The sequence below is a fragment of the Physeter macrocephalus genome, chromosome 6 (assembly GCF_002837175.3).
Source record: "Physeter macrocephalus isolate SW-GA chromosome 6, ASM283717v5, whole genome shotgun sequence".
Taxonomy (NCBI): domain Eukaryota; kingdom Metazoa; phylum Chordata; class Mammalia; order Artiodactyla; family Physeteridae; genus Physeter; species Physeter macrocephalus.
The window spans coordinates 56,808,668-56,832,043 of record NC_041219.1 but is presented as its reverse complement, the minus strand read 5'-3'; the positions used below and the strand labels follow the sequence as shown (position 1 = coordinate 56,832,043).

At 50.8% G+C, this 23,376-nt stretch overlaps 2 protein-coding genes across 3 annotated transcripts in view; both read right to left on the bottom strand.

Annotated features, from left to right (window-relative positions):
• Positions 1 to 397: 397 nt before the first annotated feature.
• Positions 398 to 2,629, bottom strand: KCNA6 (potassium voltage-gated channel subfamily A member 6). 2 transcript variants are annotated; one of them, XM_024129214.2, is made up of 3 exons: positions 1,981 to 2,629; positions 1,665 to 1,670; positions 398 to 1,498 (listed from the first exon to the last, which is right to left on the bottom strand). In XM_024129214.2, the coding sequence occupies exons 1-3, from the start codon at positions 2,627 to 2,629 to the stop codon at positions 570 to 572; spliced, it is 1,584 nt and encodes a 527-aa protein (XP_023984982.1). In that variant the 3' UTR covers positions 398 to 569. The 2 variants fall into 2 exon arrangements, with proteins under 2 accessions (XP_023984982.1, XP_023984983.1); XM_024129215.2 differs by lacking the exon at positions 1,665 to 1,670 and having other exon boundaries at positions 1,984 to 2,629.
• Positions 2,630 to 2,656: 27 nt separating this feature from the next.
• GALNT8 (polypeptide N-acetylgalactosaminyltransferase 8) overlaps positions 2,657 to 23,376 on the bottom strand; it is a 70,246-nt gene continuing 49,526 nt past the window's right edge. Inside the window, 4 exon segments of the mRNA XM_024128981.1 lie at positions 2,657 to 2,799; positions 2,885 to 3,278; positions 12,302 to 12,405; positions 13,129 to 13,249. Of these exon segments, the coding sequence (XP_023984749.1) occupies positions 2,657 to 2,799; positions 2,885 to 3,278; positions 12,302 to 12,405; positions 13,129 to 13,249 (762 nt within the window).

Here is a 23,376-nt window from a genome sequence, read left to right as displayed (position 1 = left end):
AATAGCATACTTTCAGGCTGGGCAGCTGAAGGCTCTCCCAGGGGTCCTCTTCAGGATGACCAGCCGGTGTTACAGGGCGCTGGAGGAAAACAACAGGAGGGGTACTGTTTCTGTCCACCCGTTCCTGCCCGTTACCATGTGGCCAGAAGCTAAGACAGGTGCGTGCCCCAAAGCCACAGGTGCTAAGGAGAAAAAGGACCCAGGTATGCCTGGTTTCCATCTTGTCAACGTCGCTCTTCCGAGAGATATTACAAGTCCCAGACACGAAAAACCAGAGTCTTGCGGGCAGGTCAGAGGGAAATCTCATCCGTGTGACAGAAGATGGGCGCGAACGGGTGGCACCGTTAGAATTTCGCAAATGTCGCTTAGATGGAGAAACCGTGGGTGCTGCAGGGGTCCAGTAACAAGACTGAGGGTCCAGGGGTGTGGTCCTGGCGCCAGCCGCTGGGTGTAGGGGAGGGAGTCAGGAAGCCACCTGGAGCTGGGGTGCGAGTAGTGGAGGATGGGCAGGAGCCCCAAGGGACTGTTTGCTCAGCGTCTTCCTTCCGTGCAGGCCCGGCCTGCGTCCATCAGACCTCAGTGAGCATCCTTTTCTCCGCATAGGCCCGATGTGGAGTGGGAAGGTAGCTGGGTCTCCGCTCCCGGGTGGCCTCCGAGAATTCAGCCTTGCCAAGTCCGCCGTCAGCTGCCTTCAGGTCCGGGGCAGGCTGCCCGCAGGTGACATGGGTATACTGGCCCTGCTCCTCCTGCTCCGTCTCCCGGTGGTAGAAGTAGTTGAAGTTGGAGACGATGACGGGCACGGGCAGGGCGATGGTGAGGACGCCGGCGATGGCACACAGCGAGCCCACGATCTTGCCCCCCACCGTCATGGGGTACATGTCCCCGTAGCCCACCGTGGTCATGGTGACCACGGCCCACCAGAAGGCATCCGGGATGCTGGGGAAGAGCGAATCATCGTCGTCGGCCTCCGCGAAGTAGACGGCGCTGGAGAAGAGGATGACCCCGATGAAGAGGAAGAAGATGAGCAGGCCCAGCTCCCGCATGGGGGCCTGCAGCGTCTTGCCCAGGATCTGCAGCCCCTTGGAGTGGCGGGACAGCTTGAAGATGCGGAACACCCGGACCAGGCGGATCACTCTGAGGATGGCCAGGGACATGGCCTGCTGCCCGTTCTGGCCGCCGCCTCCACTGGCGGACTGCTGCACCAGCTCGGTGCCCAGCGTGATGAAGTAGGGGATGATGGCCACCACGTCGATGAAGTTCATGATGTTGCGGAAGAAGGCTGGCTTGCTGGGGCAGGCGGAGAAGCGCACCAGCAGCTCGAAGGTGAACCAGACGACGCACAGTGTCTCCACCAGGAAAAAGGGGTCGGTGAAGAAGGAGCCCCCGAGAGTACTTAGCGGGGATGAGCCCCCTGCCGCCATTCCCCCGGGGGTGATGCCAGGGTGAGACGCATAGGGGTCGTCTTCATCCTCCTCTTCCTCCTGACTGCCCCGGGACACTGCGGAGACACCACCCCCACTGCTCCCACCCCGACCATCTGCACGGAACTGCGGCAGCGTCTCCAGGCAGAAGATGACGATGGAGATGAGGATGACCAGGACCGAGACGATGGCGATGCCCCGGGCGGGCCCCGAGCTCTCCGGGTACTCGAAGAGCAGCCACACCTGGCGCTGGAAGGGCTGGGAGGGCAGCGGCTTCTCGTCCACGCCGCCCTCGGGCAGGCAGCCCTCGTCCTCGCGGAAGGCAGCCAGGGCCTCGTCCCCGAGCTGGTAGAAGCGGATCTCCTCCAGGAAGATGTCCAGCGGCACGTTGACCGGCCTCCGCAGCCGGCCCCCCGACTGGTAGTAGTAGAGGATGGCGTCGAAGCGAAGGAGCCCCCGAGAGTACTTAGCGGGGATGAGCCCCCTGCCGCCATTCCCCCGGGGGTGATGCCAGGGTGAGACGCATAGGGGTCGTCTTCATCCTCCTCTTCCTCCTGACTGCCCCGGGACACTGCGGAGACACCACCCCCACTGCTCCCACCCCGACCATCTGCACGGAACTGCGGCAGCGTCTCCAGGCAGAAGATGACGATGGAGATGAGGATGACCAGGACCGAGACGATGGCGATGCCCCGGGCGGGCCCCGAGCTCTCCGGGTACTCGAAGAGCAGCCACACCTGGCGCTGGAAGGGCTGGGAGGGCAGCGGCTTCTCGTCCACGCCGCCCTCGGGCAGGCAGCCCTCGTCCTCGCGGAAGGCAGCCAGGGCCTCGTCCCCGAGCTGGTAGAAGCGGATCTCCTCCAGGAAGATGTCCAGCGGCACGTTGACCGGCCTCCGCAGCCGGCCCCCCGACTGGTAGTAGTAGAGGATGGCGTCGAAGCTGGGCCGGTTGCGGTCGAAGAAGTACTCGTTCCTCAGCGGGTCGAAGAAGCGGACGCGGCGGCCGGGGTCGCCCAGCAGCGTGTCGGGGAACAGCGCCAGGGTGCGCAGCTGCGTCTCGAAGCGCAGCCCGGAGACGTTGACGACCAGCCGCTCGCCGCAGCCGCCGCCGCCGCCGGCCTCCGGGAACTCTCCGGCGCCCTGCTGCTCCCCCTCCGGCCCCCGCCCCTCGGCCGGCGCCGCCAACGCAAGGGACTTCTCCGATCGCATGTCCCCTCCGCGGCGCGCCCCCCGCCACTAGGACGGCGCCCACCGCACGACCTCCCGGGCGCGCCGCCGCCTCCCAGCTCTCGGCGGCGCCTTCTTTTCGGGGTGGGGCTCGCGGTACGACCGACGTCGGGTCCCGAAGCCCCGAAGCCCCGGTCTCCGCCGCGCTAGGTCTGGGGAGGTGACCTGGGCGCGGAGGGTCCTGAGGCTCCGCGCCCCTGCTTATCCGCGCCCGATGCTAGGCAGAGCTTGTGGTACCTGGCACCGCAGGCTGGCGCGTGTGCCGCTGGACGCCGGGGAAGCAGCGTGGCTTCGCGCCCCCGCCCCTCCCCAGGCTGGGCTCCGGGACGCGGGGGTCGCCCTCCACGCCGGTCAGCACGTCCCAGCTCCCGCGGCGTTCCTCCGGCAGCTCCAGAGCCCCGCTGGGACCCGAGCGCCAGATGCGCCTCCCTCCGGCTCGGCCAAGGCGCCTGGCGGGGCTCGGCCTCCGCCCTACGGCCACCGCGGGCTCCGCTGGCCAAGGTCGCCGTTCCCGCCGCCGCCGCGGCCGCCGCCGCCGCCCTCCGAGCCGCGCCGCCGGCCTGCGAGAGGGCCCTGGGGCCGCCCCGGCGCGGGGGCGCGCGGACGCCCCTCCCCAGCCCTTGCGCCTTCGCTGCAGCCGCCGCAGCTGCAGCGGCTCGGCTCCCCGCTCTGCCCTTCCTTCCCAACACACTCTCTCCAAGTGACGTGGCAGGCCCCGCCTGCTGCCCCCTCCCACCCCACTCGCGCAGCACACCCCTTGCCCGGCCAGGGCCCGCGCGAGCCAGGGCGCGGCGAGCGGACGCAGCCTCACCCCTCCGGTAATCTTTCCCGCGCTCTCCTGGCACGCCTCTCCCTCCCGCACGTCTACATCCACGGCCCTCGAAACGGGCGCAGGTACCCCAGTGCCACACCCCCCCGCCCCTGCAAGTCGCTCTCCTCTGTTCGGTTTAGGGAGCTGACCTGCGCAGTGCATCTCAGCAGTAAGAAAACACCCCTCACCGCCCCCCCACCCCGCCCCGTGGCGTAGAGTTCTGTGCCTCCACTCACCCAGAAATTTAACGAAAGAAATCAAATTATATTTTGTCCTTCTGTATCTACGAAGACCTATTTGCCAGCTTCTCCAATCTCTACTTTAAAAAAAAAAAAAAAATTGAGGAAGCACGCTTTGATGTCTTGAGAGCTTCCAGTTTAAATTGTACTCCAATGTCAGTCCCCGGAGAATCCCATACCTCCCTTTGCAAACCCGGGAGGGCGAGGCCGCCATTCTCCCAGGATTGCAAAGTGACAGCAGGGGAAAGGGTAGGAAGTCGCTGGTTGCCTTTTCCAACAGAAGTTTTCCAACGGAGTCCTGGGAGTCTGGGCAGCAGCCCCAGTGAAGAAAGAACCAGAAGATGGTGGCATCTCAGAGGTAGCCTAGCCCAGGGAAGTACATCCTGGAATTCATAAGCTCCCAGCCTCCCTGGGAAGGAATCCGGAGTGAACGAGAAAAGGGGGAAGGGGGGAGTGGAAAGGGCATGTTGATTAAACTAACAGCTGCACTTCCTGAGCACTTCATAGGTACCGGCCACCTTCCAGGTGCTTCACCTGCACCACCTCACCTCCTCTTCACAATCCTATGAGAAAGATGGCCTCTGCTCTTCAGTAATGTTACAGCGAAGACCCACCTGGCAGTGTTTGGGTAGGGACCCAAGTTTGCTGTAGAGACTCTTCCCCTAACTCCCCAGGAGGGAGGAGGCAAGAATGGCTTTCCATCCATTGCTACCAGAGGCCCTATCGTCTTCCATCACTGATCACACAGGTTGGGGTCTGCTCGGGGAGCTTTGGTCTGATCTTTTCACACTGCCACTGCCAGGTAGGGTTGACGTTTGCTTCTCTCTGCTTCCTTTTCCCCCTTTGGGGGAGGCTGTGGACAAAATAGATTGCTGACAACCAGAAGGTGTTTGTGTGTAGCTTCTCGTGCTCTTAGATCATCGGTAAGAGTTCATGGATGATACTGATGGAAATGAGACATAAAGGTACTCTCAGACCACAAGATTCACGTGAGAGTTCTTCGTATTGCATGGAGTGTTTTAAAACCACAGTGATTCACTCCCAGCGCGGTGGGGGCGGTGGGGGGGCGGGATGGGGAGTAGGGAACTAAGTGTCCTGGATGTTTAGGGCAGAGGTCAAGTGGTGAGTGGGTAGGAGACAGGCTGCCACATCACTGCTTCATTCTCCAGTCTGGTCCCTCACCAGGCCTGCAGGGCAATCGTTCTTCCGCTTCTTTTCTTTGCTTATCCTGTTCATTTCCACTCCCTCCCCTCAGCTTGCATGTTTCAGTGAATGGCGAGAGAGCAAGTGTACCCAGTCACTCAGTCAATACTTTTCCTATTCACAGGCTCTGTAATTAATTTAAACTTTGCACTCTGAAGTTGCTCCATTAAAAAAAAAAAGAAATATTTTAAAGAAAGAAAGGGAACCTACATATAACCTGTGTTATATGATATAAGTATATCATATATTATATGATATCTCATATAACATAAGTATTATATAACATAGAAGATACTCCTTTTTACCCATGTCCAGTTATCTGTGATTCTTTTCTGGGCGGTAAATTGACTCACTCCTGGTCCCTTTCGTCGTCTTTGGTGGTCCGCTTTTACAGTGAAATATTCATTTGCATGTTTGCTTTCCTCATTGCCATTTTTATCCACGAGGTTATCAACTAGGGCGGTAACTCTTCCGAACAAACCTTGGAGAAACGTGGGAAGGAACCTGCATTCTGCCAGGAGGGTGCGCAGTCTAACGTGGTGGCGGGAAGAGCCCTTTGAATACCCCTTGGGTTAAGGCTGCCAAGCTACAGGCAGAGCTGATGCTCCATGGTTACTTTGACATGCACCCCACAAGGCTCTGCCCCAAGAGAGGCTTCACTGTGCACAGAGGCGTTTCCCCTGGAGGGAAAACCCATTAGCAAGTTCATGAATCAGAGTTCTATTTTTAGTTCTTTTGTGAAAGAGACTAGTTTCTTAGCTTTAGAAAAGCCCTTTTTTCTAGATCTTTCCTCTCAAGCAAATATTAAGGGTGAGTAAAATCACACCTTTGGAAGTGCCAGTTCCTATATGAAGGAAGACAGGAGGAATAACCCCATCCATAGACTGCAACGCCAACGCCAGTGACCGGTGAACATTTCCCCAGAGTTCACTGAGCCCCAATTTCATGAAACCATAGGCTTTTCTAATTGTATCTAAATCCGGACATTTTCGCCAATGGGAGGAACCATTCATTTATTTAACAAGATTTCATCGAGAAGCTACTGGGTGCCCACCATGCGCCGGGTGCTGGGGACGCAACCCACCTGCTCTTACGAGCTTACATTTTCCTGCAATAAATACATGACATGCTAGATGGAAAATGTTAACAGTTAACCATAAAGAAGATATTTACATAGTGTAGTAAATGCTCTGACGAAAACAAATGGGATGCTGAGTCAGAAATGAACCTGGGCATTCTGCTTTGAAGAGGGTGGTTGGGGAATTTCCCTCTGAAGAGGTAATATTTCAACTGAGAAGTCCAAGATGAGAATGAGCCAGACCTGCTCAAAGCAGGGAAGAGCATTCCGGGCAGACAAGTTCAAAAGCTCTGAGCTAGACAGGTCACGGGTGTTCAAGGTGATAACAAAAGCCACGTGCTGGGAGGAGAACAGGCAGCAGGGAGAGATGTACAAGACGAGGCTGAAGAAGGAGCGAGGGGTAGGTCTCACGGGGGTGGTGTTCAGGCGTTATCTTAGGGTGTTGGTTGTGAAGTCCGTGATGGTTCTCAAGAGGAGAAGAGACATGACATGATCTACATAGAGGCTGTGGGGGAATGAGTTACAAAGCCACAAAAGAAAAAATCGGGAGACCAGGAAATGGCAGTGATTTGGGGAAAAGCTGATGATGACTTGGACTAGAGAAAAGGTAGGGCGTACAGAGATACAGAGGGAGGGGGTGGGGCTGGGGAGATGTTTAGGAGATGAGAGAATTAGCAGGAACTGGTGATGGATAGGACATGAGAGAATTAGCAGGAACTGGTGATGGATAGGACGTGAGACGTAAACAATGGATGCCAGGTTTGGGATTTGAGCAACCAGGTGGGTTGGTGGTGCCATTTATTGAGAAAGGGAAGACGAGAGACTAAAGAGCTTAGGATCAATCAAGACCCATATGGTTTTTAGACACATATTCACTTGGAGAGGCAAACTGCACATGTGAACGAAGACATCAAGGAGGCGATTGTTTATCCGGGTCTAGAATACGGTAGAGAAATGTATGATTCATGAATATAAAATATTTAGAAGTATTTAAACCCCTGGCATTAAAGTCTCCTAGAGAAACAGAATATGGACGATGAAGAGGAACGTAATCAGGACCAAGTCCTTCACAGCAGTCTACAACCTGCCATCCAAGTTCAGGAGGAAGAGGAGCCAGCAAAGAAGACCAAGGGGTTTTCAGTGGAAAGGAAAGGAGACCAAGAGAAAGGATTGTCCTGGAAACCAACAACTGGGACCAGACCCCAGGGGTCCCATCCTCCCTGACCCATGCAGACCTTCCAGCTGAAAACATATCTACATCAAATTAGGAGCACATGGTGGGAATAAAATGGTGCCGATAGGGAGGAACCACCTAAAAATGGACGTATGTACCGAGATGAGCAGATAAAATGTGGCAGATAATTTGATAACCATTTACATTTTTATCTTTGCCTTAAAATGTACTTATCCCAGGTATATAAATGATCATTCAACTCGATTTTACAGGTTTCTTTTATTACATTTTCTACTTTGCTCTGTGTGTGCGTGTGTGTGCTTATCATTACCCCAGGAGTAAGATCCTTGTAGTTTTCCTATGGGGAGACTTAGCCTTGTTTCTCTGAGTAATCTCTGCGAATGGTCCTTCTCACTGCCCTGTCTCTCACAGACACCTGTGGAAGGGAAGAATGGTAAGTGGTCAGCTTCCTCACTTCCTACCTGTGCACACTATGTATACACACACCCTCCCTAAGAAGAATCACCCCCTCTCTAGGTTTCCACTGCAGATGGCTTGGGACGGGAATGATGAGTCAGACGATGTGTCCCATGACCATTTCCCTCCCTCTGCGCTTTCCCTGGGACTAAAGTGACAAGGGGAAGGACAAATGTAAACACATATCTTGTACATAAGCATCATTTATAATTAGCTGCTTAGCCAAAGTTTTTGATGATGATGATGATTGTGATGGTGATGGTCTCGACTCCAAAGTGTGATGGCGCTAATGGTGCTCCGGAATCCACAAGAGAAAAATCTAACAGATTTTAGCTGAGTGAAGCTGTATATTTGGGAAAAGAATGCATTAGACCTCTGTGTCTTGTAAATCAACAGCCCTAGGAAATGACTAACCATGCCAAAACATAAATCTCTAAAGAACATTTGGGACTTCCCTTGTGGTCCAGTGGTAAAGAATCCACCTTCCAATGCAGGGGACCCGGGTTTGATCCCTGGTCGGGGAACTAAGATCCCACATGCCACGGGGCAACTAAGCCCGCGCGCCACAACTCCTGAGCTCATGCGCCTCAAGGAGAGAGCCCGCATGCCGCAAACCACAGAGCCCGCCCACCCTGGAGCCCACACACCACACCTAGAGGGAGAAAACCTGCACGCCACAACTCGAGAGAAGCCCGCGAGCTACAACGAAAGATCCCACATATGCCGCAGCTAAGACCCGACGCAGCCAAAAAAAAAGAAAAGAAGAAAGAATGTTTGAGAGTCAGGGAGGATCCAAGAGCACGTGTTAGTATTTCAAGTTTGCAGCTGCTTCTTCATCCCATTCCCCTACTGTGGCATCATCAGTGCTGTTTTCCAAAGGTCTCCAGCTCTCTCCCTTTCGGGAAGGTGGGGAACTGTACACTCTAGCTCAATCGTGGTTGGACCAGTCCAGTAGTTCTAACCCATGAGTCGGAAGCAGAAGTGATGCGTGTCATTTCTGGATCCAAATATTTAGTTAAAGCCTCTAGAGCTTTCTTTACCCCAGCCACAATGGCCAGAATCACCCATGATGGTGGCTGCTCTGGCAGAGAGAGGTGGGTTCCAGAGTGAGGTGAGGTGGGACAGGGCCCCCAGGCAAAGCAACAGGAACATAGCATGAGTAAGAAAAACATCGTTTGTTGTTCTAATTCTCTGATATTTGGGGATGGATTTGTTACCATGGCATAATCTAGTCTATCCAAACTGATCCACAATGATACCCAGAATCGAGAAGGTGCTGTAAGCGAAAGCTAAAATTTGTGTCATTGGTTGAGGGGCCAGATAATGGACAGTAAAGACACTTTATTGGAGGCTGTTATGGACCATCTATGTTCTGAGTGGCAAAATATTTGAAAAATTCTTGCCTGTGATAACTCAGAAGGCAGATAATGTACCTAAAAACTGGCACATCTATGAAGAGGTTAGAAAACAGATTGTTAGTATCCCATGGTGGCTACCATTGGCGAGCAGAGCTGAAATGGAGAAGAGAGAGTCCAGAAATGTGGGGATTTTCAGGGTTGGCAGAGGCAACTGCCGCTTATTCCCCATCAGATGTAAACAAAAATTGAAAGACCTCTGTGGCAGAGGGCTGATTAGGACTCAGGCCTGCTTCATGGAACAAATCTATCGTAGAGCAGTCACGCTCCTTGTTAATACCTCTGAATGAAATAAGGTGTTTTACAAAAACCTAATTAAAGTTGTGGCTTCCAAAAACATTATTATTTGAATTCAACAAAGTGTCTCGTGGGGAGGGGAAGAAACTAGAGGTGTGTAACCTCCCACAGAAAACTAATAGGCTCAAATTATCCACTGTTAGGTTGATCTCAAGAAGAACCATGGGTGTGGTTATTGACTATGGGCACAGAGAGCTGCCTGGACAGATAGAAGAAAGTCTAAGATGATTTACATCAGTCATACCGCCAAAGGAACCACGACCTGGACTAAACCATTCAGGACTGTTCAAGACTTGAAACAACTTTTAGGCCCCTAAATTTTTACTGTCAGGAAGCAGACAGAGAAAGCTGCTCGGTCCCCAAGACACATATCACCCGCAACGCCCATCTCAGACAGGACCAAGGAAGATGACAGAGAAAAAGGGGTGTTCCAGAGGGAGAAGCCGGGGGATAGAGAACAGTGAGCTGGGAATCCCTCCCAAGCAGCCACATGAGGTCCTAATTCTGCTAAGTGGCGTTCAGAACCACAGCAGTCCAGTGATGGCTGCACTGCTTCCATCTCTCCCCCTTCTGAATGGGAATATTTATTAAGGTTATCTTATTCCAAATCAACCCTTGTCCACTGCATTGTGAGAGAGGGAAAGATAACATGTCTTTGGCTCTCTGAGTTTCTGAACTAGGAGGTGCCACGTCCGTAACTGATGTAGAGACCAGAACGTGTCCCTCTGAATACAAAGACTACTACCCGCCACTGGAGGTCCTAGACTTTGAGCTTGGTACCTGGAATGAATAGGACTTTCGTGTTGTCTCCCTTAGGGAGTGAGTAAGTGTATTTTGCCTGTGAGGGTCAAACATCTCATGATCAGGAGGGCAGACGATGGTAGGCATTGCTGCTATTTACCAAATATTTCCATCTCTCTACCTTCTGAGCACGTGGTAGGTTTGTGTCCTTCCTGGTCCACGTTATGGAGGGCCAGGGTCACGTGGCTAGCTCCAGCCGATGTGTTGTGACATGCGTCATATCTGGCCTGCAGGACTGAGTTTCCCAAACTTTTTTCCTCTGCCATAATGATCCAGAGCACTTGAGAAAGTGGCTGCTCCATCAACCTAGGGCCGCCAAGAATGCCAGTGAAGAATGTGTAGTCTGAGAAATAAATAATCCTTCAATAGAACCCACTGAGAGTTATGGGATGTTTACTACTACAGCTTAACCTAGCTTCTCCTGACTGATACACCTACTTGTTTTCCTGCTTGGAGATACATACAATAGAGGTCATTAATGTTCTATTTTCTATGGCCACAAGAAAAAAATTGAACATAAATCATGAAATTCATTTCAAAAGCTTAATGTTGGTCAACTCTTTTGTTTTTATTGTTGGTTACTTCTCCCCCCACCATATCATGCTGTAGAGGGTATGCTCAGAAAAGATGGAGAAACTATTTTCTGGCCTCTTCCACCACCGGAGTGAAGTACAAGTTCACGAAGAGACTGATCTGGAACCTTTGACACAGTTGAAGAAATTGTATCTCTTATTGATTCTGCCAACTGCGGACTCCGTGAAGTAAAAAAGTTCTGACAACAAATGAACGGACTTTATGGTTATAAGAAAAATAAAGTCCAGGATACGGTTTGTGATGGAAGCTTAAGGCAAAGGAAGTTCAATTGCTTTGCATCAAAAGAGAAGTAAAATGATTTTCCATCTTCCCCCCAGGGTCAGGAATTGCAGGAACCTAAAAAGGAAAGAATTGCGAATTCCCTGGCGGTCCAGTGGTTAGGACTCGGCCCTTTCACTGCCGAGGGCACAGATTTGATCCCTGGTGGGGGAACTAAGATTGCACAAGTCACGTGGCATGGCCAAAAATTTTTAAAGAAAGAAAGAAAGGAACACAACATGGTAAAGCAATTATACTCCAATAAAGATGTTTTTTAAAAAGGAAGAAATGAAGAAAGGAGAGTGTACATTTGATGAGTTTGGACATAGGCAAATACCCATGATACCATCACCACAATCAAGGCAATAGACGAAAGAAAGAAGGAAAGAAAAGAAAGAAAGAAAGAAAGAAAGAAAGAAAGAAAGAAAGAAAGAAAGAAAAAGGAAGAAAGAAAGAAAGGAAAGAAAGAAAGAAAAAGAAAGAGAAAGACAGAAAGAAAAGAAAAGAAAGAGAGAGAGAAGGAGGGAGGGAAGGAGGGAAGAAAAAGAAAAGAAAAAAATATAAAGGAAGAAATTAGAGAAGGTTGTCTGTCGAGTAGGACAGGCCCCCAAAACAAGTGGGAAGGCAAGGTCTCAAAGACCTTGTGAGGTAGCCTGTCGGATGCAGAAATTGGAACTGGCATGTCTAATGTGCACTTTTAGGCTGTTTTCTCTTCTGGGCTTGGCTTCCCGTTCCAGTCTTGGAGAATGAAGGAGCTGCTTTGGAAGAAAAGATGGGGGAGGTTAGGGAGGATTCTCCAGAAAGAGGAGACCCCACTAGCATCCCCCACTCCCCTTTGGATGCTGATAGACAAATGGGAGCAGCAGGGCGAGGCTGGGGCAGCTTTGTGCCTGGTCCTTTCCAAAGCGTTTATGCTTCCCTCCCCCCAAGCACACTGCAAACAGAGAGCCACTGTCCCTTGCCCAGTGCGTCTAAGCTGGATGTAGCGGGGCCTCCAAGGTGCCGCTTCCCTTCCTGAGGAGCCAAGAGTGTGATTTTCATGTTCTGGTTCATCTGCTCTCCCGATGGAATGAAATAGCTGGGGCTAAATAATGCAACGTTCCCAGTCCACCGACGGTAGCGTCTCTCTTTTTTTAACTACAGCCTCTACTTCGCTCTGAGGAACAAATTATGTTTTATGGCCTTTTATAAAATATTCATCCCTCATCCCAATGTTCTCGGTGGTTCAGGGAGCCTGGAAATGGCCTGGGCTAAGGAGGACCTCATTTCCCCCAAGACACAATTCCCAGAGGCAGGCGGGCTCTGACCACAGGGGCCACAATGCTGGCCGCCAGCTTGGGAGCAAGGATTCCAGCATCCGGCTCCATAGAGCTGGACTTGCAGGACACCTGGACGTTGGGGGCCTCGGGGGCTGGAGGGGAGGAGGGTGAAAGGGAAATCGTGCTGCTCCTGGTGTCCCCACGCTTCATGCCTTCCTCCTGAAGATGTTGAAGGCTCACCAAGCATCCTTCCCACAATTCCTTCTCCTCCGCACCCTCTTTTCTGAAATGCATGTGTTGTTCCCCGCCAGGCCCGGGTCCAGGACACCAGCAAGGGGGCCAGAGCCCAGAGGAGGGGAGGCGGCAGGGTTCGGAGGGTGTGGTCGGGGTGCAGGCGGGAAGACGGAGAGGTGACAGCTGCTTTCTCTCCATGTACGTTTCCCATCCAAGTGACCAAGGGACACGGGTTCATAACAACATGGATAACGCCCTCAGTTGGTCACGGTGCTTTACAGCGTGCAGAGGACTGTCACGTCCAGAGCCTTGAGCGCTGAAGTTGGAGTTGGGGAGCCCGACTTCCAGGCCTGGGGTGTCCAGTGATCAGCCCGCATCACTGCACTTCCCTGGGCCTCGGTTTCCTCACTTGCACAGTGAGGGGTTTATACAAGAGGACTCTGGGGTCTAAGGTAAATTATAATCCTGGTTCTGCAGCCCTCAGACTCTGGATATGTGCTCCTAATCCTAGGTTGGTACCATTTCAGAGGGTCTCCGGGCATCTGCCGCTGTAGGTAGAAAGAAACCCATTTTCTCCAAAAGGAGCAGCATCAGCCACTCCCGAGTAGAGCGGTTTTCCAACGCTGGTCTCACACGGCTACCCCAGGTGTCACCCACCAAGCCCTTCCCACGGCAGGGGGAGGAGTGGGCTCTAGGCACCCCTTCCCGCCGGCCCGAGACCCGATTCTTGGAGGTGATGCCCAGGAGGACGTGTGTCGCCAGCTGCAGGAACACGGCCACAGAGGCAGCAAGGGGATGCACACACCCTCTTCACCCAGATGCCGCCTCCCCCACCTTCGCCCCCATCTTTGCACCAGTCCCTATGGAGACATGCTCATCTGAGGGTAAGAGGAAGGGTCTTACGCTAACAGCCCAAATCTGGAGAGGTGAAAATTACAGTGGAGGACATTTCCAATGGATTTGTCATCACAAAGTCTCAAAGCACTCTGTGTCTCTCATTTATCCCAGAACCCATCCATCTGAGAAGCACAGATTAGTTAATGCGCACATTTTCTGTTAGCCAAGGCAGCCGTATAGATAAGAATCTGCGCATCCTGGGCTCCTCAAGCTGTCTTAGCTGCTAAATAGATAGAATTCTCCCCTCAGTCCAGGGTGACCTGAGCAGTATTTGTGAGTGGGCAGAGGACAAGAAGGCAGCTCCTTGAGAGGGCCGTCCCTGTGCTGACTCATCTTGTTTTCATCACCTGCTGTCCTGGCCCTGCGTACTGGTGACCTGAGAGGTAGTCATTCATCTACTTAACAAATAATCACTGAGCATCTTCTGTGTACCAGGTACCGTGCTAGGTGCTGGGTATAGAGTGTTGGATGAAATAGGCCTGACCGTGACCCTGACCCCCAGGACAGTCTATCTAATGGGGGGGGGGCAAAGTATATACATACAGACATAAGTGTATAGACACATGTACACACACACACACACACACACCCATACACACACACACCCATACACACACACCCATACACACACACACATATACACACACCCATATACACACACACTCTCACACACACACCCATACACACCCATACACACACACACCCATACACACACACCCATACACACACACCCATACACACACACACCCATACACACACACCCATATACACACACACTCTCACACACACACCCATACACACACACCCATACACACACACATACACACACCCATATACACACACACTCTCACACACACACCCATACACACACACACCCATATACACACACCCATATACACACACACTCACACACACACCCATACACACACACACCCATACACACACACCCATACACACACACACACACCCATATACACACACACTCTCACACACACACCCATACACACCCATACACACACACACCCATACACACACACCCATACACACACAACCATACACACACACACACACACACAAATACTACTCAGCCATAAAAAAGCAAAATTTTGCCATTTGCAGCAATATAGGTGGACTTGGAGGGTATTATGCTATGCTAAGTGAAATAAGTCAGAGAAAGACAAATACGTATATGTGGAATCTAAAAAATAAAACAAACTACTGAATATAACAAAACAGAAACAGACTCACAGATAATAGAGAACAAACTAGTGGTTACCAGTGGGGAGAGGGTGGGGGGAGGGGCAAGATAGGAGTAGGATGTTAAGAGGTACAAACTACTATGTATAAAATTAATAAGCTACAAGGTTATATATAGTACAACACAGGGAATATAGCCAGTATTTTATAATAACTATCAATATAACCTTTAAAAGTTGTGAATCACTGTTGTACACCTGAAACATATGATATACACACATATACACACAACCATATACACACACACTCACACACACTCACACACACTCACACACACACACACACACCCCTGGGCACCGTATCTCACTGTCATCACCAGAAGGGACTCCTTACAGGAAAAGGACAGGCGTGACGTCCCTCATTCAGGGAGAAAAGCATCAGCTTAGCCAATCCGAGTCAGCAGACTCTCGGAATCCGGGTCTGGCTGATGTAGGCCACACTCTAGCCACGCTCTGCAGCACAGAGAAACCAGACATAAGGTTCCAATTTGAATTCCATTTCCATGAAAAACACGTCCAGCCGAATCCTCCCAAAGCCAGGAAGGGGCCCTGCCCTAGGGAAGAGCCCCTCATCCTTACAAAACAGGTCGAAAACAAGGAGATGGAGAATGGGGAATGGGGGGCAGGCGGGGGGCGGGCGCCACGCTGTCCGGAAGTTCTGCGCTCAGTTTTCTCCATGTCGTCGGCTCAGGAACTGGCAGGGGAAGGGGCGAAGTGACGTTTTGGAAAAAGGAAAGGGAAGTCGCAACTTCTTTTTTTCTGGGGGGTGGGGCACTGCGTGGCACGTGGGATCTTAGTTCCCTGACCAGGGATCGAACCCGCGGCTCCTGCAGTGGAAGCGCAGAGTCTTAATCACTGGACCACCAGGGAAGTCCCAGGAAGTTGCAATTTTTGATACCTTCCATGTGTCCTGATTCTATTCTCACTTGGGGAAATAGCAAACCACGTGAGCGTCCTGGGTTCCCTTAGAGCCCTGGGTAGATGGGGACTGAGCATTGGGGACTTGCACCCCGAACTGTAAAGAGGAACCAAGAGGACTGTGGAGTAATTTACAAGGTCAGAGAGAAGGCCTCTGACATTCTGACTGCAGCCCCCATACCTAACGGGGTGGCTGGTACACAACAGACACTCAATGTTTGTTGAAAAAGTGAAAGAAATAAATGATCTCCATACAACTGCCCCGATGTCAAGTACCTAAAATATTAGGAAGTGGGCAGCCTGCTCCCCATCCAGATGCCTCTGATCTTCCGAGGAAGGGGGGACGTACCACGAGGGCGGGGCTCCTTTGCCCACTGGTAGAGCACAACCTCGAGGGAGGTGATGTGGAAGGAGCACAGGCCAGGTGCCACTCCCCAGCTGCGTGACCCCGGGTGCATTTCCCAACGTCTCTGAGCCTCCGTGTTCTCATTTTTAAAAATGAAGCTAAAATGTCTCTTGGTCCCAAATTAACGTGAAGAAGTTTGGGATGCTTTTCGTCAAGTAGAAACGTAATAACTATAGTTCCTTTCACTTTACCTTGGGTTGGCACAACTTCAGGGATAAAATTTTGCCGTTAAGACCTATAGCCCTAGGTTTCTTACTCTTCCTTCCACCTCCTTGCCCTTGCAGTCTGGGTACCTGACAGCCCAGGCGTGAAGATTCACTTTCGGGGTGAGGCTGTACGTTGGATTTATATCTCATCTCCCCCACTGCAGGCAAGTTACTTAACTAATACGGACTCTGCCAATTCCTCATCTACGAAAAGGGGGTCCTGACAATACCTCTGACATTGTAGTTCAAAGGATGTCTTCACGAATGGGCAGGTTGTACCCTGTATGGGGCAGCCTGCACTCCATACCCAGCACCGTGCACCCTGGCAGGGCTGCTCATCAAATCATGAGGAAGGGGCGTCTTTTTTTGATTTGTGCAAAGGTTCTCTATGGGCTAAAGCTGGCCCTGAGCTGGTATAAAGATTAAATGAGATATAGCAAGAATGTCACTCACCCTTGTTCATAATAGGAGGAGGCTTTAAGAATATATCCCAAATCTGATTACTTCTTCTCACTACTTGGGAGCTCTAGAAGTCTCTCTGTTGGTCTCCTGCCAGTGGTGTGCTGGAGCTCATGCTGACTCACAAGAGCCGACCGCTGGCAACCCAAGCGTCCATCAACAGAGGAACGGAGAAAGAAGATGTGGTACACATACACAATGGAGTACTACTCAGCCATCAAAAAGAATGGAAGAACGCCATTTGCAGGAACATGGAGGGACCTAGAGATGATCATACTAAGTGAAGTAAGTCAGAGAGAGAAAGACAAATATTATACGATATCACTTATATGTGGAATCTCAAAAACAGCACAAATGAACTTATTTACAGAACAGAAACAGATTCACAGACATAGAAAACAAGCTCAGGGTTATCAGAGCTTCTAGCACTTTCTCTCCCACTCTCTGCCCTCTCCCCACTTCTTCCTCTCACTCCCTAGTCATCTTGCCTCTGCCTCTGGGGATCACCCACCCATGACCCCCCACGTTTGCCTAGGCTCTTGCCTCTCACGCGGTGTTTCCAGTTTGCCTGATGGACCCTAATGGAACCCCGTGTCGCAGGCCAAGCAATTGGCATCATCCATATTTCTAACACGAGGACCTGCTCCTGAAATTCTTACTTGAGCTGGCTGCAGGTCCCACAGCTCTTTAATGGTGGCACCATGACTAGGACCCAGGTCTTTGGCCTCCCCATGGGGGCAAACCTCATGAAAAAGGCCTTCCGATTTGCGTTTGTATGAGGACGGCTTTATCATGCAGTCTGGGACGCCCTCCCCAAATTTCCAGTCATCACCTTGATCAAACTAAGCATTTTTCACAGCGGCGGTTAACTTTGACAAACGATTGCTATGAGCCGGACACTGCAGGGGTGTGACATACATTATCCTGTTAATCCTCACCATTCTCTGAAGCTCAGAGAGGTTAACAAACTTCTCCAAGCTCACCCAATAGACAAATGGTGGAGCTGGAATTCAAACCCAGGTTTTTAACAACCCACAGTGCGACCCTCTTCCTGAAGGAGCTCCACCATAAGGAAAAGCAGAAGAATCAAAGAGAAGGGCAGCCAGAGCTCTTCTCCACATGATGTCTCCACTGATCAACTCTGGATGGTCCTCATCCCTCTTCTTCCTGGAACGGGGACCCTGGGGGCTCTAAGACCGGATCCTGAGTCCTGGGTTCTCCGTACTCACTCACCGCCAGGCTCCTTCTCTGACTCCTCCTCCTCCAGCTCTCCTCTGGCTCCTGGGCCAAGCTTTAACCTCCTCTCTGCCCACCCGGCCCCAGACCAGCCCCCTCTTCATGTTCACATCCTCACCCTGAAGCAGAAGCAGCCTACAGCCCTCCCTCCCGCAAGCAGACCAAGAATAGCTCGTGGCTGGATAAAAGCTCTGAGTCCTGAACCACAAGCATGATTTCGCTTTCACTTGTCATGTCCTTTCTTTCAAATGACCCCCGTTCATCTCTCTCTGCCGCCTACCCCTCAGCCCTCATGCACACGGCTCACCAGCTCTCTTTGGATGACTCTTTCTCGGGGGCCATCAGAGAGGGACTTGCTTCCCAAGCCACTCTTAGAGACGCCTCCCAGCCAGCCCCCAGCCTTCAGATCACAGAGTTCATTACCGAGCCCACTGCAGCTCTCAAAAACTGGACACTTAATGGAGATGGATCTGTCCCCCGGGCTGGCTCTGAAGGCAGCACGCTCACTAAAGAGTTTCTTCTTGCTGTTTTTTCCAAGGTAGGGCTTGGACTGATAGAAAGGGAGAAGAAATAATCTTCTTATTATGTCTTAAAAAAATAAATACTTGCTCTAATAAAATCACCAGCCCTGAAATATGCAGGCAGGGAGACGGAATATCTTCCATTCCTAATTAAGTTCCCATAATGAGGAGCGGGCAGAGCAGGACAGGGTATTGAAAAGGCATCAGGGCCCTAACACTTGGAAGAAACACTGTCTTACTTCATTACAAGACGTTTCCATGAGCCGTCTCTCTCTTCTCTGTTCAAGTGATTTGCATACTCCCTTACACAAGCGTCTGAATTAATCTGGACCTTCCTCCTAGGCCAAATGGCATTCAATTCTGCTTCCGATGACCTAGGGTGCCTTATTTATTCTTGTAAATTATCTTGTCCAACTTAACCCACCCCTCTCCTACTTATCGCTCCTGAGCCAGCTCCTATTAGCCCTCCGTGAGGGGAATTAGTGTGTGTGAGTTTAAGGATGGGGGAGGGGGGCAAGTAATCGGAAAAGAAGCCGCAAAGGAAGATGAGGAAGGCCAGGGACTCTGCTACTCTCAGATCAGACAGGAAGCAGCGCCTCCTGGCAGAAAGCGGCTCTGTCCTAAGTGTGCTGGGACTAATGCACTATTTTCTTTTGAACTGTGTTTTGCTGCTGCTAATGGACTGTTTCTTACTGAATCTTGCTTCCTGATACATTTAAAGCAACCATGAAGGAGGAGTGCTCTCACAACCCACAATTCACGTTTCCTTCCTGGAGTGTTTGCTGTCCTCTGAGGCGCTCTTTCCAAGGCTCAGAAGCCCACATTCAGCCCTCACGTGTACGAGGCACCGCTCTCCGTGCTAGAGAGGCACTGCTCTAATTTCACTTTCGAAACTGTTTTATCCTTCTAGTCAGATAGTTGGGGAAAGACTGACCAGGTGTGCAGTGAACCATTTCCTTTTCATCCTGGGCAGGCAGCTGGACTACATTTCCCAGCTTCCCTTGCAACTAAGTGGATGCAGCACCATGTGATCACATTCTGCCCAGTGGAACGTGGGCAGAAGGGACGTGGGTCCCTTCCCGGGCTGGCTCATAAAACTATGCAAACCTGAACGCTCTCTCTCCTTTCCCCATCTTTTGACCAGATAAGGAGGATGCCTGCCGGGGACTGCAGGGTGGAGGGCGTTGAGGGAGCCATAAGTTGGAGGGATTTTGAGTCCCTGAGTCACAAAGTGGAGCAGAGCTCAGCAGAACACCGGCATTGCTGTTGTATGACTAAGACATAAACTTTTATAGTGTTAATCTAACTAAAGTGTTGGATCCAGCAGTTAGCCTACCCTGGCTAATACAGCCCCCCATTCTGTAGACGGAGGAATTGAATTATGACTGAATTTCTGTGACTTCCTCAAGTTCTAATGGTATTCAGCGGCAGAGCTGGGATTCACAGGCAGATTTTTCTGACTAAAACCAGTGCTATTGCTGCTGCCCCACAGCTGCTTCATCATCGCTTCTGCCACTACTTTCAGAGAAGCAACAAATCTGCTGAGAGAAGCGATCATCTCGTACAGATGCACTTACAGCTCATTGATGCTGTCCTAATTAGGACCGTAATGAAGACGACTCTGGGGGAAAAAGAGACGGAAAGCGGGGAAGTAATCAGAGCCACGTCCCGGGCATAATATGTGGAGAGATTCTGCAAAGTCACCTTTGAGGACCTCACCGCAGCCTTAGCAACAGCAGGCACCAGGGTTAGCCCAGGCAGGTTGTCAACAAGGGTATTAAATGGCTGCAGTGTGCTCATTTGAGAAAAAGGTAGACCATGTGTATTCCCTGGGAGGAAGGAAACCCCAGGCACGCAGGGAAGAAACCCTGGAATGTCACCATGCATGGCCGGCACACCAGCACCATCGCTCCTCTGTTTGAAATCCTTCGGTGGCTTACTTGTGGCTACAACATAGAGTCCAGCACCCTTAACTGCACCCAGGGTCCACCATGATCTGCCCATTCTTACCTATCCAGCCTCAACTCCCTTCCTTAAGGACAGCACAGGCAGAGTGTGGGCAAAAGCACCTTATGCTCCAGCAATTTCGACTATTCTTAACTCCCACGCCTTCCAGGCCTTTGCGAACGCTGTTCCTTCGGCATGGCCCCCCAGTCCCAGCCGCAGCCCCCTTAAAGCTCAGGCCGGGTGTCCTCTCTTTCTCCAGCCTGGGGTGATGTCCCTGCTCTGTACCCCACAGCCCCCCTTTGCACACCCACATTACAGGGCTTGTCAGATTGCTGTGCAGTTGCTCACTCTTGTCTCCTACCAGACTATGCATCGTGCACCCCTGATCTCCCAGCTCCCTGCAGAGCACATGGAACATAGTAGGAGCTCCACAAATGCGAGGTGAGTGCAGGGGCGGATGGCTGAATAAACAGGATCCTTAAATAAATTTACTTGGCCTCATAGTAGACAGAATAATGGCCCCTGCAAAGGTGTCCACATCCTAATCCCTGTAACCTGTCACTATGATATGTGACATGGCAAAATGGAATTAAGTGTGCTGGTCAACTGACTTCAAGAAAGATGATTCTGGAGTGTCCAGAGGGGCCCGATGTCATCACAAGGTCCTTTAAAGATGGCAGAACAGTCAGTGGTGCAGGGACACAATGTGAGAAAGATTTGATCAGCCACCACTGACTTCGAAGGTGGAAGAAGCCACAAGCCCAGGGGTGCAGGCAGAGCCTCTAGAAGACGGAAAAGACAAAAACAAAACCAGAAAACAACACAAACAAACAGCAAAGAAGGGATGTCCCCCCTAGGACTTCCAGAGAGGAACACAGCCCTGCTAACACCTTGATTTTAGCCCAGTGAGACCCATTTCAGACTTCTGACCTCCAGAACCGTGAGATAATATATTTATGTTGTTTTCAGCCATGTTTGTGCTAATTTGTGGCACAAACTAGAGAAAACAGACACTTTTAAACTGCATGCAAAGTTCCAAAGGAGAAAACAGCTATTCATCCGTCCACGTTATTTGATCGTCTGCTCCGCACAAGGCACCGTGCTAAGATCTCGAGGGGTGCAGAGCTGAACTGGAACAAATCCTACCCGTTCGGGGAATGTGGGTGTGGGGAGGAGTGGAAGGGGTCTTGACCTGCCACTGAAAGACACCTGAAAGCATGGAAGGAGGAAGGGAGCTGAAAGTGGGAAGGAAATATCCTAGACCTGGATCTGAGACCAGATCTCTCCTTGCTCAACACAAGCAAATGTGCAGACGGGGTCACTGCAAGAGAAGGGGCTTTGAAGGCAGCCATGTAATGGGAGCTCTGCAGCACGCTGTCTGGGAACACATATGTAACTCACATGTAGTTTCCTACTTATGGGAAAGAGCTGTCCTTGGTGACAACCCTGTGGAAGATAAGGGAATGAAAATCACGGAATGCCAAAGCCACAAGTCACTCTTGTCCAGTTCCTTCATTTAACAGGTGAAATAACCAAGGCTCAAAGGGGGAAACACCACCTTCATTCTGAAGCCTTCCTTGACTCTGGCCAAACAGGTGTAATCCTCCTCTCGTGGATGTTTCCTCGGCCCTGGGTTCAGGTCTCTATGGCAGTAATCATTACAGGTGTTACAGTGTGTATGTGGCTGCCACATCCCATTGTCCTATTTCTTGAAGGCAGGGTCTAAGTCATATGCATTATTGTATTCCCCTTATCAGTGACTAAACATAGTAATCGAAAAATAAATGTTTGTTGAATGACTTAATGTAAGATCCCAACAGGGAAAATCAGATAAGCAGAGACTTCCCAAATCAAGTGACCAGAGATAGAAAGACATTGGTAGCAACGTTCTTCAAAAAATACGTATCACTTTTGAGTCTAAAGGAAAGGTGTATTTTAACAAAAGTGATTCAAATTCATGTTTTCTGTTTGTTTCAAAGCCTGTATTTTTCTATCCTGCTACCCTCTTGGAAATGCAAGATGTAGTGCTCATTCAGTCACTCACCGGTTGTGTGACCATGAACTGGTAAATGAATCTCTGAGAGCCTTAGTTTCTGCCTTTGTAAAGTTTGGATAATGATGCTTATTTGTTCAAGTTGTTTGGAGGATGACGAATGGTATTTGCACAGCCCCCAATGCCCAATGCCTAGTAGACGCTCAATACATGTCAGCTATAAGGCGCGTCCTCCAAGGTGGGGAATCCCTTTGTACTCAGCTGGGAGGCACTGACCCCATCATTACAGACCAGACCCAGCCCTGCAGGCTCCCTCCCACCACACCTGGGAGAACAGAACTCTTTTTTCTAACACACCTCCCTCTGTCTTCTTCCTTCTTCCTTCTCGGAGCAGCAGCCCTTATGGTGGGCTGGTCAGCTGAGGAAGTGCTCTGTTCCACCTAAAACTTGTGCCCAAAAGAGACTCAGCCACACCATCGTTCCAGAGCCATCTTCTAAAGCCTGTACTAGAAACTTCTGTCTTTCAGAAGATAACTCCTCTATATCCAGAAATAATGAAAAATGCTGGATGTTTCTGGGAAAATATTAAATTTTAAAAAATCAAGCTACAACTGTATATAAAATAAGGTCCTAATTTTATAAAATTTGTAAATATATTCAGACACATAGATTCAAAGAAAAAAGATAAGAAGGAAATAAGGAGAAATCTATAATTATTACTTCAAAGTGGTAAGCTGATGCAGGCTTTTGTATTTGTTTGTTTATTTGTTTGGCTTTGCCTTTACGTGTTTTGGAAATTTTTACAATGAAAACTAAAACTTGAGTATTATTTATTCATTTGTTTCTCTATGCATTCCTGAGGGAGAAGGCAGGATAAAGGGCGTTTCTGTTGGCTGCTGTGTTCCTCGCAGGCCTACACTGTCTCTCCCCCAAGGGTGGGCCCCCATCTCTCCTTCGCCCTTTCATGCCATCCAGGCAAATTCATTTTTGGCATTTTTCCTCCCAGTTCCATGTCTCTGTTCATTTGCCATCACCTCCCTGGGACCATGT

Excerpts from the sequence above, each read along its gene's own strand:
- KCNA6 (XM_024129214.2), bottom strand. The coding sequence starts at position 2,629 with ATGCGATCGGAGAAGTCCCTTGCGTTGGCGGCGCCGGCCGAGGGGCGG.